Below are 21078 nucleotides of genomic sequence, written 5' to 3'. Positions count from 1 at the left end.
TGAGAATGTATTTGGTTGCTGCTCGTTTCTGTAGATCGTTCGGTATGTTTGGTTATCATAACGCTTACTTTTAGTCTGGTTAAAAGATTGAACTTGGATGTTGTTTCCAGTGGCACGTAACATGAAACTTGAACTTGAGCTCACGATTCGGGCGAGGCATGTCTTTCATGTAGGCACGTAACCGTCCGAAATTAGTCCTTGCCGAATAAAACAGAAAAGAAAATCATGCAAATATGTCGTTAGCGCACCAGAAATCAGGGTTCATTTATCAGGGAATTGTTATATATTCTTACCATCTTCGTGTATGCTTAATCCGCGATTCCAATTTATATCGAAGTAATGAGCATATTAGGCGAAATATCGACCAGGTATAGCGACCTAGTGATGGACTGATGACTCTATAGGTTATTAGGGTTCAGAAATTAAATTTAATACGCTGGGATTTTGCATCTGTTAAACAATATCTTTCAAACCCCACTTTTTCCAGCTCAGGACCACTTTGGGGTTAGAGCAGAGGCAATCCCAGTTAACAGGCAAGAATCAGCCATGGACTGAGCGCTAGTCATAATATTGTCCATCCACACACAGACCTATTTGGAATCACCAGTTACCTTAACCGGTATGTCTTTGGAAAGTGTGGGAGGAAATCGACGATACAAAATCCGTACTGACAGCCCGAGATGCTGGAATCCTGAAGCTGCAGCATTACTCACTGTGTTGATACTGTATACTGTATTGCCAGTTGAAAAGTTTACCTAACAAGTTTAAGAGAAATAAACAATTTGAAGGGCTCATTTCAGGAACATATGTACAGTATATATATATATATATATATATATATATATATATATATATATATATATATGTATATATATATATATATATATATATATATATATATATATATATATATATATGTATATATATATATATATATATATATATATATATATATATATATATATATATATATATTTGCACTGCAAATTATACAACATGCTATTTGCAGGAAATACGTGCATTTCGGGTTTGTGGTAGCTTTAAAGACTTTCATAAACAGTCGTTTTATACTTGTTTTTCAGTGATTTAAAAATCTGTGCAAGTATTTGTAACAGAAGTGAATTATTTTGGTTGAATGATTGAAATTTTAAGAAGTTTAGAGAAATGTACTTTATCAGTAAATTTTCTTTAAAATGTCAATTTAAAGCAACATGGGGATACAGTGGTTCACCCTGCTGCTTCATATTCATAGGTTCAAGGCCCCAGTCTGGGCTTTATCTTTGTAAATGTTGCAAGCTTTCCTCCTGCATTCCAAAGGAGTGTACATTAGTTTAATTGGTGAATTTTTGATGCCAAAATGGGAACTGGCTTCCCATAACCTTGAGTGGGATATGTGGGTTAGAAACTAGATGGTTGTTCTGTAAACAAAACAGGAAGAAGTAGGATGTGGCAGAAATGAGAATATTGATATGGATGTGTGGAGTTACAAAGAAGGACAAAATAGGACGTGAGACAACCGGAGGTGTAACAAAAGCAGAAGAGATATCTATGAAAGTACAGGAAAGCAGATTGAAGTGGCATGGACATGTAATGAAGGAAAAGTAAAAGAGTGATGGTAATGGAAGTACAGGGGAGGTGAATGGTAGAGTAAAGGAAGACATGAAGGAAAAGGGGCTGACTGGGGAGGTGCAGGACTGAGGTGTGTGGAGAAGGTCAAAGAAACACATTGAGCCCACACAGAAGTGGAAAAAGATGACAATAAAAAAAGAAGATGACCGGAGATGCCCACATATTTGATTTTTCTGCATGGCAGATTGTCTCCCTTAATCTTTGAGTCTATATTTGCAGGTTTTTTTGTATCCTATTTTTATTTAACTTGACACATTTTATCCTTTATAGATTCGGCTGTCCTATTTTTGATTTAATTATTATAATTCATATTTTATTATCCAGTGCTGATGCACATTTTCTATGTTGATATAACTTGACACATTTAAGTTATTGCATTAAGCCAGTTCAAAAATAGATGAATGGGCTAAAATAAATTAAAACTTCCACTAACTAACATGGAGTTGTTTTGTTATGGAAGGGTCCAGTGGTGACCCTATCTTTACCTTAGGACTTTCTATGTAGACTTGAGTATCTCAAACCTTTGTTTCTTGCAAGTCATACTTTCCAGCCTGTTGTAGAGATACAGCCATATTCTGCAACCTATTGTGGTTATCATCAGAATGGACCAGAGATGACTGAGTCTAAGTTTAATATACTTCTTCCCTTTTCTTATCTCTAGAGACCACGAGGTTTAGTAGAAAGAGATCAAGTCTAGTAGAGGAGCACGTTCAAACATTTATTCACGCAATATAGCGTAACATTTTCTAGCCTAAGCAGTGAGAAAGATGAGCTTTCAAGTTTGCTTAGCTGAAATAAGATTTTTAATAAATAATATGGTGACGTTATTTATTATTCATATGGATGGGCTTTGTTCTATATTGTGAATGTGAAGTAGCCCCTAGTAGTGCAAAATCGTTTTAAACCATGTAGCCACAAATTTCCTTGTAAAAGCATAACCTTTTATGTTTGTTTATTCAAGAGGCATTTAAAACCCAAACACTCCTTTCAATAGCATTTTGGTTGTTGTTATTGACGCTTGTCAAAACTGGCATTGCTGTTTGTTTGGTATTTGTTTTGGGTGCCATACAAAAATTAAAGCTGATCACTCTGTAAAATATTTACCTAACTGTGAGGGATCTTACCTGGTTGCATTCTAAAAACATAGGAACATTTGTAGTTCACCTCTACATATTAACTATAGGTTTAAGAATTGTCTAACAACCTAAATGTACCTGACATTAAAGCCACAGAAACACAGACACATTTTACCTAAAAATGACCAAACTTTATTTATTTTAATTTACGAAAATGTTGTGAGTGGTGTAGTGTTTTCCTTCGGTTTTGGTAGAAGTGAGCCTAGTCATTACCCAGTTCATTTATTACTTAATTTTGTGTATTTTGAAGGTATAGCCCAGTAGCATAGTGGTTACCACCCTGCCTCATGAATGCAGTGTCCTAAGTTTGAATCCCATGTTGGATTGAAGTCCACATGGAGTTTGCATTGTGTTTCCCATGTCAGCAGGGGATAGTTTCCTCCAGGTACTCCAGTTTTCATCTCATATCCTCAGAGACGTGCAGGCTAGGTTAACTGACAATTTCAATGTAGGCACAGTGTGCGTAAGTGGCTTCAATTTTACATTCACAAAACAACCTCCTTACTGTTTTATACGATTTGCAGGAGCTCTGTCATGGGCTTGCACACTCGCCTGCCCAATGTTGCTCATGAACTGTGAGGTATAATGTGGAGTGTCATGTTGGGAGATGCCAACAAGGAAGCAGTGCTCACTGTACCCTTTTCCATCGCTGTATCAAGGCAAAAAAAATCGCAATGTTCAAGTTCAGCAGGCTTTAAGCCACCACATCATTTTTGATACCTCTGGTCAGCAGCTGTATTTTATTGGTAACTGCTGAGTATTTTTGTCATAACTGGGTCGAAAAGCCCTTCTGAAGTTGATTTTCTGTTTTGCATATTATAGGACAAGTGAAATTTGGGAACATGCCTGCCACTTACATTTTTACAACAGATGCTTGAAGCATCCAGTCTTAAAGGAGAAGTTTGGTATTTTGCAGTCAAAGTTGTTTCCTTACAATCACAGAAGGAGGAACATCTTGGTATACACTACAAAGTCAATAATATGTTATACAAGCACAATGCACGTCATGGGAAGTAATGCTGACTCTTAACTGCTGGCCCTGTGAGCTTACCATGAGATGACACCTTCATGCAGATGGCTTGGCTCTTTCAAAAATCTAAGGCTTTTATAAAAAATGTAGTGCAGTGTTAACAGTTCAGTTCAGATTTATTGTCATGTGTACAAACTATAATGAAACTCATGTGCACTCCAGTGATATTTCAGTTCTGATATTAATTGTAGTTTTAGTTTTTATTATATTTAGTTCTGGCTTTTTTACATAATATTAGTACAATTTTAGTTTTTTTTTTTCTGTTGCAAGACTACAAATGCTGGCCTACACATATTTCAATGCAAGTTGTGTTTCAGTCAACAAAATACACTCACAGTTCATAATGTCTTTAAACACAGTTTGACTTTCAATGATTAAACAGTTTAAGTGGCCTAATGAGTCAGCAAGATCAAATGTTTAAACCCAAGAAACCAGTCTATGCAATCACGCTTCTGTTAAACTTTAAACAAGTGCATTTCCAGAGATTTTTTCATGTTGCAATGACATCCATTGCGCAGATAGCCACACAGTGAAAATATTCGCTGGACAAGCGCCTGTAATGCAGATACACAGACAAGGTCCTCGGCCACTGGCACCAGCAGACTGTATGTTGACGATTTCTGCTGCCAGTGCTGAAGCTGGTGACTTGCGGTGAGGAGCTGGTGAGGCACTGACTCCTTCAGAGTCAGTTACAAATATATGAACCCCAAAGAGTAGATTATTCACTATTCATTTGGAAGCATGGACATTGACTACTGGATATATTTCATATCTCATCAGCAGTCTTTACATACACATAGGTAAGGTACATATTTGGCTAAGAAAGAACGTTACATTTATAGCGGAGAGAGAGAACGCATTTGCTCCTCACCCTCCATGTGTTCTAAATTTGCCGTTGCAATTTCACAATTCAAACTCATACAATTCAAATGAAAGTATAGAGTGGTGTACAAAAAAACGGATTTCAATTTTGGCCTTAATTGAAATATTTAGTTGTTTTTAAAAGTTTTTAATTCTGATACTTTAATCAAGTTTAATACAGGCTGTTCAACAAAAGGATAACAAGAAAAACAAAAGAATATTTTATTTAAGGTCAAAATTTAGTTTTTACATATTGGATTTTTTTTTTTCTTAGTCTGATCCCATTTTTTATGAAATTGAAAACCGTTTATGGTCTTACCTTTATTTGTAAATGAAGTACATGCGCCTATCCTTCTCCACAAAAATCTCTGTCACTTTCTTCTAAAAGTCCTCCTTATTTTCCATTAGTTTTAAAAGTCTTAATCTTCCATTTTGGCAGTCAGTCAAAATAAAAAATAAAAATAAACAGACCGCTGCAGTGCACTTGACTTTCTGATATCGCTAACTTATTGGCGCCGAGAGCCTCTGCGTAGAACAACAGCAGCAACGAGCACCTGACCGATCATCAACACTAAATATGTCACACACATTCATTAAAGATATTACCCAGACTGTGGAAAGTCAGGGTGTATAATAAACGTGTCTGCAAACATTATATTGACAGCATACAGAGCGACAGCAAAAGACACGCGCCAATTACATACATCAACCCAGTGTGTGAGAGACAGCACAGTACGAGGTGAGGTGAGGATCGTTGCTGCAGCACCTCATGTTTCTCCCCTGTATTTGGTCTGGAAATGCGCAAATTCAGCGATTTTGACTATAAAAATGATGAAAATTGTTAGACTCATAGAGAAAACAAATCTATAGCACAGACCAGTGGACAAGTTTATTTTATGTTATCATTATTAGTTTTTTTACTTTTCATGATGAAAGTTGAGACCGCATGTCCCTGTATGAAGTGCAGTCCTGGTACTAGAGAAGTGCTGGACTAAGCACTAATCCAGCTGGCCCTGCACTGAAACTCAGAGACTCTTTTCTTCTTCTTGCACGCTACATTTGCTTTTATTATCATCTGCGCTGTAATTAAAGTATTTCCACACGTTACTTCCTCGCTTTCTAGCCGCAAATATCTGTGGAAAACTCGCCATAGTCAACCACACGTGCTTACTGCTTCAATCCGACGAGCCAAATGTGCGCAATAAACAAACAACGGTCCTTTACTGAAGTTGTGCCATGTGACTATAGTAAACCCAAAACAACCCCTCTGCATGACTGAACTGGACTGAACGAAAATGCTATTGCTGTTTATTTCGTTTTTACTCAATTATCGTTCTCGTTTTAGTTCTTTCATATATCAATATTTTTTATTTAGTTTTAGTTTCTCTGTTTGCTTTAATTTCAGTTCTCGTTCTTGTAAAACGAAAAACAATATTTGTAGTTCTAGTTCTCGTTTTCGTTATGTAAATATCACTGCACTGCACTCTTCACCATCTTGTTTCCATTTGGCATGACTGTCATTCCAGAGGCTATGTTCAATAACAACACAGAATATAATAGGTGAAAAGTAGGCACTGTTAAGGAAAAAATAATCATACAATTTAGACACACCTTTATCTGTGGTTACAAGCCATGATAGAACATAACCCATAAACAAACAGAATTCCAGGGGCAAACCAGCTTGATATGCAGCTTGAAGCTTCTGAATATGAGGGAAAGGAGTCAAACCTCCACCCATGATGTCTGCTTAAAGCAAACAAGTGAGAAAGTAATGTATCCTTACTGCAAGAAAAAGTACCAAGAATCTGTGATAAACTGCATTATTTCCTGTTTACTTTTGTTGTTATAAGTATGCCTCAGAAATGTGGTAAACACGTTGTCTTAAATTTGAACCTTCGCTGCTTCAAAGTGGATATATTCACCATTTATAATAATGAGTTTGTGCTGCATTGATGAAGTTACTTGCAGCTAGGTTGCTTATTCTGCTTCCACACACATCAGTAGGTTGGTGGTGAACAGAGTGGTATATTGTTAAACTTCATAAAAGAAAAGCATGTGAGTGTTTAAAACGTCTTCTTCTTTCGGCTGCTCCCATTAGGTGTTGCCACATCGGATCATCTTCTTCCATATCTTTCTGTCCTCTGCATCTTGCTCTGTTACACCCATCACCTGCATGTCCTCTCTCACCACATCCATAAACCTTCTCTTAGGCCTTCCTCTTTTTCTCTTGCCTGGCAGCTCTATCCTTAGCATCCTTCTCCCAATATACTCAGCATCTCTCCTCTGCACATGTCCAAACCAATGCAATCTCGCCTCTCTGACTTTGTCTCCCAACCGTCCAACTTGAGCTGACCCTCTAATGTACTCATTTCCAATTTTATCCGTCCTCGTCACATCCTTTACAAATCTTAGCATCTTTAACTCTGCTACCTCCTGCTCTGTCTCCTGCTTTCTGGTCAGTGCCACCGTTTCCAACCCATATAACATAGCTGGTCTCACTACCACCCTGTAGACCTTCCCTTTCACTCTTGCTGATATCCGTCTGTCACAAATTACTCCTGACACTCTTCTCCACCCTGCCTGAACTCTCTTTTTCACCTCTCTCCCACAATCCCCATTATTCTGTACTGTTGATCCCAAGTATTTAAACTCATCCACCTTCGCCAATTATGTTTAAAACCGAAGGACTTGTGCTTTAATAGTTTTTTTCCTCTTATATTCCACAGTGACATTGACATGATTATTGCATTGTTTTGATACCTCCATTTCAGAGAATGTAGAATCCCACAGCAAAGAAGTGATCAAAATTTGTAAGATGGTCAGTTACTTCTTGGCATTGGCTTTAAGGGAAGTATGTGCCACGCATGTAAACTCAGAACTGTTTTGCTCTGTGTTCTGTTAATAGGTCATATCTAGCTGAATAAAGTTTACCTTCTCTACCATACAAATTCCTTTTTACTTTTTTCTGATTTTTACACATTGAAAAGAAAGAGCTAAAAGCAAACAGAAGCAGTCGGAATTGATTCCTTTTTTGGCCACTTTGTATCTGCCCAGCATGGAGCGAGCAAGCAAGCAAGAAAGAGTGCATACCCAGAATGAGTGGGCAAACCAGAAAAAAGAGAATGTAATACTAAAAAGGAGAAAGGAAGCTGCACGTCTTAAACCCCTAGCTCCCTATGTTTAAGCTTGAGCCACCTACCGTACATAAGTATAAAACATGGAATAAATTGTGGAGCCTCTGTGTCTTGCAAGCAGACATTCTAGAAGCACACATAACCTTCCAGTGTTTAAAAGAATTTGCCAAAAATAAGATGGACCTTAAATCAGCCTATTTGGAATTGTTGTAATTTAACATTTGCAAGTTCAGATTTACATAAAATGTGTACTAAATTTATTTGATTCTAAATACGTAACAGCATTTTTATAGTTCATGCTTTATCACTACAACAATGTCAGTAAAATGGCGTTTTACAGTATAAAAGCCAATATACCAAACAATTGTTCAAAGTCCAAACTTCCGTCCTCATTACAGGAGATCCCTTCTCTTAAGGTGGAATTCTTTTGAACGGGTCATCCTAAAACAATTGTGTATTTATAGTCTCAATTATTTGAAACTGTCCACACTTCCAAAATAACAGTGCATTCACTGTGGCAGTGCTCCGAGTTACTGTATCTGGCAGTCTGCTCCAAAGATCTTTAACACTGCAGAGTGCAGCAGTGCTGCTCAACCTTTACAAGTCAAACATCAAAGGCTTACATTTGGAACTTCTGAACTGGAGTGAAGTCTCAATATATATATATATATATTCTCATATTTCCATAAATGTCTAGCCTTCCTTGCAAATATCTTGTTCTCCCATATTTTAGATCGGGGTGTCCAACTCTGATCCTGGAGAGCCGCAGTAGCTGCAGGTTTTTGTCCCAACCCAGTTGCTTAATTAGAAGCCAATCCTCACCAATAACAGATCTTATTTAATTTCATAGGTTGTTAATGATTTAACTCTACCATGTCAGTTTAGTCTTAAGTCTTAGTTTTTCCTTGCCTTTCTAATGATGACATGTATCATGCAAGCGATTTGAAGCCTAAAACAGAGGAGTCATTTTCAGTTCACTTCACTTTCTCTTCAGTTTCCTTCTGAGTACTTAATTAAACCAAATAGTGAATGACGAACACACACAGATGGAAATCAAGACAAGCTAGATGTAGAAGTACTGGTTCCTTTGTCATTTGCATCTTATTGCTAATAAGGATCAGTTAAAACAATGAATACAGCTCTTTAAGGCTAAAATAAGCACTTAAGGGGTCAAAATTTTAACAAGCCAGACAATTAAAATGAAGCAGAAAAATGTCACTTGAGCAATAAGTGCTTCATCAGCAATGAATGATTTCTAACGAAGCAACTGGGCTGGAACAAAAACCTGAAGCCACTGCAGCCCTCCAGGACCGACGTTGCTAAGTCCTCATTTTAAGGGTCTGCATCTTAAATAGCAAATAAATTAATTGAAGTTAATTAGTATCAAAAACTAGTAACTAATTAGGAAAATAGTTAGAATGAAAACCTGTGGCCAGTGTGGCTCTCCAGGATTAGTGTTGGCCACCCTGTTTTAGATGCTTATGCATTCTTTGTAAAGCTTTTGCTTTCTTAACTATACCGTCTTTTAATTTGTAAGGTAGCTAAGGTATAAATGGTGAAATATTGATGTTTAATATTACAGAAAATCCTAATTAACAAGGTAAAATGAATACCAATGCTCATCCGTTGTACAGACCTGCAATTTCTGACCACTGGATTGAGGTGGTGGTGGTGGTGGTGGTGACAGGACTCTTTAACAGTGCTGCTCTGTTCTGAGATATATCAGATGGGAAATAAAGTGCAGCTAGGCTGGATTTTCCAGGTGCCTTTTTCTCATTAAAATAAGAAAATAAATATTAATCAGAATGTGTCATTTTTTTTACAGGTGGCAGGCTCTGCAGAGTGGCTGTGGTGGGTGCTGGTGTCATTGGACTGTCTACTGCAGTCTGCATTGCAGAATCCATTCCTAGTTGTGCTGTGACTGTGCTGGCTGAGCACTTCACTCCTGACACCACCAGTGATGTTGCAGCCGGGATTTTACTTCCACATCCATTTCCGGGTTAGAATGTTTGCATCTATTTAAAGGTCAAGACATTTCCTAGTATGTAGAAAGAGGCCATCTTTCCATCCCATCATTACCACTTTCCATCCACCAAGTTTGGGGTAAAATGTTCGAATATTATACCATGTGATCAAGAAGGGGTGTGCAGTAGTTAGCTGGTTATTTGTTTTGTTAGGTGAAATCCATTACAATGAGGCTTCAACATAATGTGGAAAAGAAAGAAATACAATAATATGATATAAGATGATGAGGACTGTTCTGTCTTTGACTAGCAATTGTTTAAATGGAGCATCACGAGGCAGTGAAATCCACAGATACGGAAATCCCAATCGTTAACTGGTTTACATTTATTTTGTAAATACAAAGTTTTTAAAATGTTTTTTAATGACTGTACTTTGCTTAAAGTTGCATTAAAAGTAAACTGAGTATTTAAATATTGTGGATTTTTGTACTTCATGTCATTTAGCATTTCTGTTATTTTAGTGTCTTTAGCTCCAATTAGCAAAGACCAGCAGCATACTGACTCTAACAGGTTTGTACAGTCATTAGCATCTGTATATTTTATGTACCATTAAAAGTACTCGATTACAGAAAACTAATTAAACTAATAAAAGCCCATCCATTCTGTAGCTACTATTTAGTGATAAGGAAAGTCATGATCAATAGTAAAAGTCATAAACTGAAAATGTGTCAGCAAAATATATGCTGTAATTTTCTATGGTATATTATGAATTTTGAAGTGGTTTAAATTCTAAAGTAGCCTGTGTCTATTAACCTTCAAAGTAATTGACGATACTCGTGATGGTGAAAGAAATCTTAAATAACCTCCAGCCAAGTCATACTTAGAGATGGACATAAAACAAATACATTGATAAATAAATAAATTACATTTTTGGAGCCATCAAAAATGTACCAGTTCACTCTCCAGTAGACATCTGCCTGATATTGATGTTGACTCATACACACCTGAGCCCAGCTGAAGGATGTTGTGACTTCATCCATCCATCCATTTTCCAACCCGCTGAATCCGAACACAGGGTCACGGGGGGGTCACTGGAGCCAATCCCAGCCAACACAGGGCACAAGGCAGGAACCAATTCCAGGCAGGGTGCCAACCCACCGCAGGACACACACAAACACACCCACACACCAAGCACACACTAGGGCCAATTTAGAATCGCCAATCCACCTAACCTGCATGTCTTTGGACTATGGGAGGAAACCGGAGTGCCCGGAGGAAACCCACGCAGACACGTGGAGAACATGCAAACTCCACGCAGGGAGGACCCGGGAAGCAAACCCAGGTCTCCTAACTGCGAGGCAGCAGCGCTACCACTGCGCCACCGTGCCACCCTTTGTGACTTCATGCTTGGAAGTATTCTATTTTCCTGGCGTTTATTCTGTACAGCACTACAATGTAATTAGAAGGTTTAGGGGAATGCTCAAATAGCCACATTTTTATATTTTCAATGTTTATCTGCTGTTAATTATTATGATTGGAAGGACCTCCCACATTGTGACCAGATGTTGCTTTGTCAGCTGGTGGAGTCAGTCCACCCTACCTGTTCTATAGAACTTGGATGAGATTGTTAATCAGCAGGTCAGGTAGCTGTTTTAAACCAATAGGAACTGTAGACATGGAACTGGAAAGGGAAGCAGAGGAGATGGTGTACTCTCATCACACATCACAAAAAGTATGAAGTCATGTTTTCTGGTATACAATACATGGAAATAGTCTTATTTTGTTAATCACAGTTTCTGTTACATGCTTTGTGCTTTTTTTATTTTAAGAAAGCATTGGAACTTGGAATTCACTCCTGTCTGCAACCCATAAAACCTTCACAGATCATACCATCACACAGCTTTTTTAATGCTGTCATAAAAATATCCCCAGATTTTTCAGAACAAAAATTGACATAGCTGTGATGTTTATGAGGTATCCTCTCAAAATTTCAGAATCTTTTGCAGAAAGTAAATAATTCCCATACTTGACAGTTTTGTGTTCTTCCAATGAAAAATGTTTCATTAAATAGTGAGCATTTTCTGATTTTTCATCTGGATAACACACCAGCATTAGATTTCAGATATCGGTATCCATCATTGGTAATGTATTACATTTTGGTTAACTTATTTGTGGGTATTAAATGACCCAGCTGTTGAATAAGCACACTTTGCATTGTACATATTTAAACTGTTAAAGCACATGCAATACCACATTTTTTAAAACAGATCATGATATTAATGTTTGAGTTTTTATTGTACATCTTCAGAAATGAATATTTCTCATGGGGCACCAGTGCCTTTCACGGCACAGGCTCTCATGTTGGGCCAGTTTAGAGCTGTTATGAACTTGAGAGTCCCAAAGCATGTAAATCCCCAAAACACTCCAAATGCCCTCTAGATGGGGAATCACTGTCAATCTGCAGCTATTATTGAAAAGGGCCACATTGAATCTTTATATATAAAAAGAATTATTAATACAAAAATACTCTAACAGAAAAATATGATGCAAGCAAGACAAGGCAAAAAGCACAGAAGGCAATGCCTTCAAAATAGACATTCCCATAAACACGAAAGTCCCAATCCAAAATCCAAGAGATGAAGTCACAAAAACAGAGCACGGGTTCAAAAATCCAGAAAATCACAAATAATCAAAGAGCACATCACAATAGAAAACTCACCACACCATGACACATTCAATATGAACCACAGGGGACTTTGAGTTGCCAGGCCTACATAGGGCTGAAGGCAGTCATCTGACAGTGACGGGCAGGTGGCCCCGCCTCTTTGATAACTACCCACAAAACACATGGTACATAGAACAGAGTACACAGATACAAAGAGAATAAATGAACAACAAATATTACATTAACAAAGGAATCAAACATGAACCCCAGCTTCGGAGGAATCCAAGAAGAGTCACCCTTTATTCTAATCTGATCAAGCTCATGGTGGTGAGACTAACCAGAGAAAATTACACACAAGTAAACCCTGCAAAGATAATGACTGGTTAGGGATTTACAACTAACAGGTTAATTTAAAACAAATTGAATCACATTAAAGATTATAAATATTTATATATTAATCGTGATTACGGCTGCAGCGATACACTCACTGCACAAATGGGCGATTACAGTATTTCATTTAGCACTTAATGTTCTCTCATAGATCAAGCTTTCCCCATTACAGACTGATCTAAGAAGCAAATGAATGCCATAATCGAGCACAGACACATTCTCAAAGCATGAGTACACTGTTGGACTGGAGGCACTCACAAGTGACCATGAAAAAAAAAAAAGACTTTTTTTAGGAGTCTTAGCCCTAACATCATCTTTGAAAACTCTGCATTTCTTTCTAACATTTGCAGCAGCCTCCAAAATAATTGAAAGTAATACTAAACTTAAACCACCTAATGTTTTATATGTTTTAGTAACAAAATGAAGAAGATTGTCCGTAATTTGGAATTATTTTGAGATTTTGTTACCTGGGATGGTCTTTGAGTTTTCCACCCCCTTATACCCCCTCCACTAACTTACAAAATAAAACATACATATCATGTAAAAAATGAAAACGACAAAAATTTTAGCTACATTATATAATAATTACAATTACAATTTAATTACAATCTATAATCTACAACCTACAACTATTCAAACAATAAATCTACAATACTACTTGCTTTCATGTGTGCAAAATTGTGGGTGACATTGTCGAAGTCAATTTCGTTTGTCAGTTGCTACTCTTTGGAAAGTATGGCAAGGTTTCTGAAACGCAAAGTACTCATTAAAGATCTTAAATAATTTATTCTAAGTTTCAGTTTGGAGAAACGTTTCTCACTGCTAGCAACACTAATAGCAACTGTGAGGAAATTTCGCAGAAGTATTACGATATTAGGAACTAAATGATGACCCACAGACGCACCCGAATGTACCAGTAAGATCTGTGTGTCATCGTTAATTATGCTTGGCTAAAGACCAATATCTTTTAAATGAATACCCACAATTTTTTGTTCATCATGCATTTCAAAGCTTGAAGATGAAGAATTGAGGTTGAAGATGGCTTTAATTTGGAAACTTCTTCACGTGGGGTGGCACGGCGGTGCAGTGATACAGCTGCTGCCTCGCAGTTAGGAGACCTGGGAAGCGCTTCCCAGGTCCTCCATGTGTGGAGTTTGCATGTTCTCCCCACGTCTGCGTGGGTTTCCTCTGGGTGCTCCGGTTTCCTCCCACAGTCCAAAGACATGCAGGTTAGATGCATTGGTGATCCCTAGTGTGTGCTTGGTGTGTGGGTGTGTGTGTGCCCTGCGGTGGGCTGGCACCCTGTCCGGGGTTTGTTCCTGCCTTGCGCCCTGTGCTGGCTGGGATTGGCTCCAGCAGACCCCCGTGACCCTCTGTTAGGATATAGTCGGTTGGATAATGACTGACTGACTGACTTCTTCACGTGCAGTAACAGTATAGTTTCTTTATGATTGAGGTGTTTCAGTAATTCCCCTTGATTCTTTTTTGATACTTCTCCCCTCACCTTTTTCTTTTTTTAAAAGCAGCACAGCTATCTTTTGTTCACTTCATCATGAGACTGAGAGAATAATTAAATATTAATAATGAGATTTAAGAGTTCGTCTCTTTCGGTCAGAGTAAGTTGGCGAACTGGTCAAGAATGGCATTTGTAAAATATAGCTTTGGAACAAATGTATTTGCAACAGTTTTTAAACAATAAAATGGTGTAATTTTGACACAGATAACTCACATTAGTTTGCCTTATCAAACAAAATTGTCAAAAAAGACTAAAAACTATAGTACTAAAGTTTTTAAAAAATGACTGCCCCTTCTGCCAACTCCAACTACGCCAGCAGATCAAAAAAAGCGTGGTGTGAAAACTAGGGTTGCCAGAGTGTCTGCATTTTTCTTGCCAAACTTAGGCCAAAAAGTAGCCCAAAAGTACCAAAACTAGCCCAATAAAACTTAACATATTGAACAATATAACAGGAATATAATCAAAACTCATCATTTTTCCACCACTGCAGTGTTTTGTATTTGAAGATCCTTGCGAAAACATTCTATATTTTACCTGCAAACTGCATAAATTCGTTTCCTTAACTATAATATCAGTCACAGCCAGTGACACAACATGACATCCAGTGCAGGATAGCAACATGCAGGAACAGTGTTGAAGCTAATGCAAATGCCAAAAAATAAGAATCCCGCTAAAAGGAAAACATAAACAAATAAACGTAGTGTATGCAGAACAAACAGAAAGACAATAAAATGAATTGTTCATGGTATTCAAGGTTTAAGACACCTTTTTGTGTCTTGCTGTATGACAACGTTAGCTGCTAACAAGAAATACTTTAACGGCATAGTAGAAAAGGAATATTTTAGAATATTTTTAACTAGGAGAAAAATATTGTCGTTGTCTTCTGTAGATGAAGCGTAGATGTGTACAACTAACCACAGTTCAGGAGCCTTGACTGAGCTGTCAACAATGACCAGCTTCGCAGGCTGACATCTGACGTCAAAAAGACTTTTTGCATTAGAATGAGGAGCTGTTTTGCGACAGTGCTTTTCAGTTGCACGATGCAACTTCAAATCACCCTGATGAGTGTGAATTTCACATCAGCAATACTTGCAGAAAGCTTTTGTAGTGTATGCTGGAATTCTCTGGATCCACCTCTTAAATTCTGCTTCTTTTTCCCACTCTGCACAATACTGTCGTTCGTATTTTGTATTTTCGTATATTGTGAATTTCCCCCTGGGATTAATAAAGTATCTATCTATCTATCTATCTATCTATCTATCTATCTATCTATCTATCTATCTATCTATCTATCTATCTATCTATCTATCTATTTTGACTACTTACCCAAGATGACGATATGATTAAACAAGACGCTCCGAAATTTTTATCAGTGTTTGATGTAATCAATAACTAGCATATAATCAATCAAACATATCTATGAAAGACTACATGCCTGTACGTTTATTTCCGACAACGTCATACAATAACCATTTGATATGATGTGATTGATGAGGTTGAAATATCGCCCAAAGACTTGCCCATGTCTATTAAAACTAGCCCAAAAACCACAACCCGCCACTGCCTAAATTTTCCCGCAATGGTATTTAAAAGAAGCCCAAATTGGTGTGAAAACCGCCCAACTGGCAACACTTGTGAAAACTGTCGCAGCAGAGCAATAGCAAATAACCGGCTAAAATCCAGCCACGTGGTTTATTATGACCACAGTGCAGCAAAGACAGACTAGCAGCACCAAGTACCAGTAACATTAGATGTGTGTCGCAAACAACTACAGATAACGCAGGTCCATATCCAGCAGGCTATCAAAAGCAAATTCACATAAAGAAGCCATACAAGTTTATTTATCCTAAGATAAAGCTCAAATTAAAACTGTGCTCAATTGTAAAAAGATCACCTAAGGGTGACGGATACGTCAGCTACTCCCACTGCCTTTAAGTATTCCAATTTTATAGACCTGAAAGAAGTGTCACTTAATTCAACACTTGTGGATAAATAAAACAATTGAAGCATACAAAATCGTAACGGTTTATTACATCGATGAGGTATTTAGTTGTCTTATTTTAATTTCTTATTTTGTCTTTTATTTTTCTATTCTTCATTATGTAAAGCACTTTGAGCTACTTTTTGTATGAAAATGTGCTATATAAATAAATGTTGTTGTTGTTGTTGTTAAAAGCAAATACTATGCTGTCTGTTCAAATGAGTCGTGTTCAGTGTATGACAGTGAGTTATCATCTTATTACTTTTCAGGTCGCTATATATTTTAATGCTGTTTAATGTCATTCATAGAAGAACTTTCAGGTTGTGTTTACATTATTGTCTTAATCTTATATTACTGCTAGTTACGATTTTATTATGCACATTGATTTTTACATACACCTAAAATAAAAACACTATAATGAATAAATTCAGAATGGATTTCAAGGCTTCTTTTTCTTTTCACTTGGAAAACATTTTAATGCTACTCCTTGATAATTTTTTTAAAGATATGATTAATATTGTCATATTAAGCCTATAATAAGTGAATTATAAGATATTTACTCATAAATCATCCACGACTGGGTCAGGTAAAGAAAAAAATCTTTGAAAGGGATTCAAAGAATTGTTCAACATTTTAGCAAGTTACCTCTGAAGAAGTGACATAGCCATAGGCCAAAAGACGGAACGATGTGTAGATGAGTGAGGACAAGATACACTTTAACCCTTAAATAATATGTAGAAAGCTTTTTTATTTATTTATTTATATATATATTTTTTTTGCAAAAAGTGTTTAATGGAAGGTCCCTGACATTTTAGCAAAATGTAGTGGTTTGGCTAGATAGTTACCATGATATTTTCCACATTTATTTGCAGCATTTATGCTTGTCGGATGAAAAAGTAGAATCTGGTTCACATTTTTTAAGGTACTACTGAGTTTGGCTTTATTGTCATCAGGAGGAAGAACACAAAAACAAAAGAAAAAATATAGACAGAGGGTACAGACCTATAAATATCTGGGAGTGCAGCTGGATGATAAATTAGACTGGACTGCCAATACTGATGCGCTGTGCAAGAAAGGACAAAGCCGGTTATACTTCCTTAGAAGGCTGGCTTCCTTCAACATCTGCAATAAGATGCTGCAGATGTTCTATCAAACAGTTGTGGCGAGCGCCCTCTTCTACGCAGTGGTGTGCTGGGGAGGCAGCATTAAGAGGAAAGACGCCTCACGCCTGGACAAACTGGTGAGGAAGGCAGGCTCTATTGTTGGCATGGAGCTGGACAGTTTAACATCTGTGGCAGAGCGAAGGGCGCTCAGCAGGCTCCTATCAATTATGGAGAATCCACTGCATCCACTAAATAATGTCATCTCCAGACAGAAGAGCAGCTTCAGCGACAGACTGCTGTCACTGTCCTGCTCCACAGACAGATTGAGGAGATCTTTCCTCCCCCAAACTATGCGACTCTTTAATTCCACCAGGGGGGGTAAACGTTAATATTTAACATTATACATAGTTATTGTCTGTTTTTTTTTTTTTTTTTTTTTTTTTTTTTCACCTGTATTATTATCATTCTTTAATTTAATATTATTTATTGTATCAGTATGCTGCTGCTGAAGAATGTGAATTTCCCATCGGGATTAATAAAGTATCTATCTATCTATCTATCTATCTATCTATCTATCTATCTATCTATCTATCTATCTAGACATCAAACTATTGTATGCAATGGTTTCCCAAATGGCAGAGGCCTTGTCTTCAATGCATTGACGGTCCTGAAGTACAGCAGCCAATTAGCCCACACACAACCTAGTCATTCAAGAATTAAATTTTTTTAAGATGGAAAATTTGAAAACTAAAAAAAGCATTAAGCTTGGCAAATAAAGAGAAGTCGTCATGCAGTCCTTGGTTAAAGTGTGCTATTGTGCTATGTAATGTAAGGCTTTTCTAAAGTATCAGCAAATTAACAAAACAAATCATAAGTGTAAGAAACTACTGTTCACCCAAAAAAACAACAAGGATTTTCTTTTAAACTTTTCTCTTTGCTGTTCTAGATATTAGAATCAGTTCTTTTAATTTGTGAACCGTAGATGTACAGTGGTGTGAAAAACTATTTGCCCCCTTCCTGATTTCTTATTCTTTTGCATGTTTGTCACACAAAATGTTTCTGATCATCAAACACATTTAACCATCAGTCAAATATAACACAAGTAAACACAAAATGCAGTTTGTAAATGGTGGTTTTTATTATTTAGGGAGAAAAAAAAATCCAAACCTAAATGGCCCTGTGTGAAAAAGTAATTGCCCCCTGAACCTAATAACTGGTTGGGCCACCCTTAGCAGCAATAACTGCAATCAAGCGTTTGCGATAACTTGCAATGAGCCTGTTACAGCGCTCTGGAGGAATTTTGGCCCACTCATCTTTGCAAAATTGTTGTAATTCAGCTTTATTTGAGGGTTTTCTAGCATGAACCGCCTTTTTAAGCTCATGCCATAGCATCTCAATTGGATTCAGGTCAGGACTTTGACTAGGCCACTCCAAAGTCTTCATTTTGTTTTTCTTCAGCCATTCAGAGGTGGATTTGCTGGTGTGTTTTGGGTCATTGTCCTATTGCAGCACCCAAGATCGCTTCAGCTTGAGTTGACGAACAGATGGCCGGACATTCTCCTTCAGGATTTTTTGGTAGACAGTAGAATTCATGGTTCCATCTATCACAGCAAGCCTTCCAGGTCCTGAAGCAGCAAAACAACCCCAGACCATCACACTACCACCACTATATTTTACTGTTGGTATGATGTTCTTTTTCTGAAATGCTGTGTTCCTTTTACGCCAGATGTAACGGGACATTTGCCTTCCAAAAAGTTCAACTTTTGTCTCATCCGTCCACAAGGTATTTTCCCAAAAGTCTTGGCAATCATTGAGATGTTTCTTAGCAAAATTGAGACGAGCCCTAATGTTCTTTTTGCTTAACAGTGGTTTGCGTCTTGGAAATCTGCCATGCAGGCCATTTTTGCCCAGTCTCTTTCTTATGGTGGAGTCGTGAACACTGACCTTAATTGAGGCAAGTGAGGCCTGCAGTTCTTTAGACGTTGTCCTGGGGTCTTTTGTGACCTCTCGGATGAGTCGTCTCTGCTCTCTTGGGTAATTTTGGTCGGCCGGCCACTCCTGGGAAGGTTCACCACTGTTCCATGTTTTTGCCATTTGTGGATAATGGCTCTCACTGTGGTTCGCTGGAGTCCCAAAGCTTTAGAAATGGCTTTATAACCTTTACCAGACTGATAGATCTCAATTACTTCTGTTCTAATTTGTTCCTGAATTTCTTTGGATCTTGGCATGATGTCTAGCTTTTGAGGTGCTTTTGGTCTACTTCTCTGTGTCAGGCAGCTCCTATTTAAGTGATTTCTTGATTGAAACAGGTGTGGCAGTAATCAGGCCTGGGGGTGGCTACGGAAATTGAACTCAGGTGTGATAAACCACAGTTAGGTTATTTTTTAACAAGGGGGCAATTACTTATTCACACAGGGCCATGTAGGTTTGGATTTTTTTTCTCCCTAAATAATAAAAACCATCATTTAAAAACTGCATTTTGTGTTTACTTGTGTTATATTTGACTAATGGTTAAATGTGTTTGATGATCAGAAACATTTTGTGTGACAAACATGCAAAAGAATAAGAAATCAGGAAGGGGGCAAATAGTTTTTCACACCACTGTATATTAATAAATAACAGCAATCAGTCTACATTCAGATCCAAGGTGAGAAAGTAAGACAAATGTCATTTCCTTTTTTCTCATAAACAGAGACACCATTACATAAACAAAGATGCTGGTTTAAAGATACATTTGATCATCTTTTATCAATCTGTAATTCTACTGATGCTGCTGAAGCAGGAGTCTTTTTACTTTCAGGGTAAGACAAAATATAGTTTTTGCTTTTCTGTTTGGAATCTGCATTCTGACATTTAATCATACTATTATTCTTTAATTGTGAATCGATTTACACAGCAAGTCAAAAAGTACTTGCCACTATTCTAAACACCCCAGAATATACTATCGAGAATTACATACCTTGTCTTTTTGTATAAACTATATTACTGTCACCAGTGTGTGAGGTGACATGCAATTTAAAGTCTCATTGTCAGTAAACTTGAACTTGATATTTATAGCATTGCTTGAATGTTTTCCTTGAAAATATTGATGATCTGCGAAAAACACTATTCATTGGGATACATTATAATAGAATAAACATCTTTACAGTAATTTAAGAGAAAAATATTCCCAGTAGGCAATAGTTACCATGTTTTGAAATTATTCACAGAAATACAAGAAAACAGAAGAATTTTAGCATAAAGTTGTAGCTTTTAATTTAACATGTGCACTGAGACTTATCATTAGGTAGTGGGCTGGCAATAGCCATTGAGTCCACGATACAATAGAATTCGATACACAAGTCATTATATGATAACATGTTTTTTTTTAGGTTTTAAAATACTGAGAAGTGAGATTTAGTTCTGTAGTATGCTGCAATTTATTTTCTCCTTTTTATTTGACTGAAGTTACAGTTTCAAAAATGTATCAATTAATTATAACTACTAAGAGAAAAACGTGACTCAATGAATCATATTTAATGTTTCTGTAGGAATTGATTTTAAATAACTCATCAGTGATAGACCACAAATACTCAGTTATGGCACATGAAATGCGCTGCGGTACATTATTACTGTAAGTTTAGGGTTGGTTGTGTCCTTATTAGCTGACCCGTTATGCTTATTGTTGGA

At 37.2% G+C, this 21078-nt stretch overlaps 1 protein-coding gene across 3 annotated transcripts in view; it reads left to right on the top strand.

Moving 5' to 3' along the window:
* The window catches only part of ddo (D-aspartate oxidase), a 40542-nt gene that overhangs the window by 602 nt on the left and 18862 nt on the right, over positions 1–21078 (top strand). For 2 of the 3 annotated variants that reach the window (XM_028797597.2, XM_028797598.2), the window contains exons 2-3: positions 9616–9789; positions 20102–20210. In XM_028797597.2, the coding sequence (XP_028653430.1) occupies positions 9616–9789; positions 20102–20210 (283 nt within the window). Of the gene's footprint in view, positions 1–9615; positions 9816–20101; positions 20211–21078 lie in introns of those variants that run through there. The other variant, XM_051925247.1, reaches the window with a different exon arrangement.

Source organism: Erpetoichthys calabaricus, chromosome 3, assembly GCF_900747795.2.
Source record: "Erpetoichthys calabaricus chromosome 3, fErpCal1.3, whole genome shotgun sequence".
Classification (NCBI taxonomy): domain Eukaryota; kingdom Metazoa; phylum Chordata; class Cladistia; order Polypteriformes; family Polypteridae; genus Erpetoichthys; species Erpetoichthys calabaricus.
This window is presented reverse-complemented; position numbering and strand designations above follow the sequence as displayed.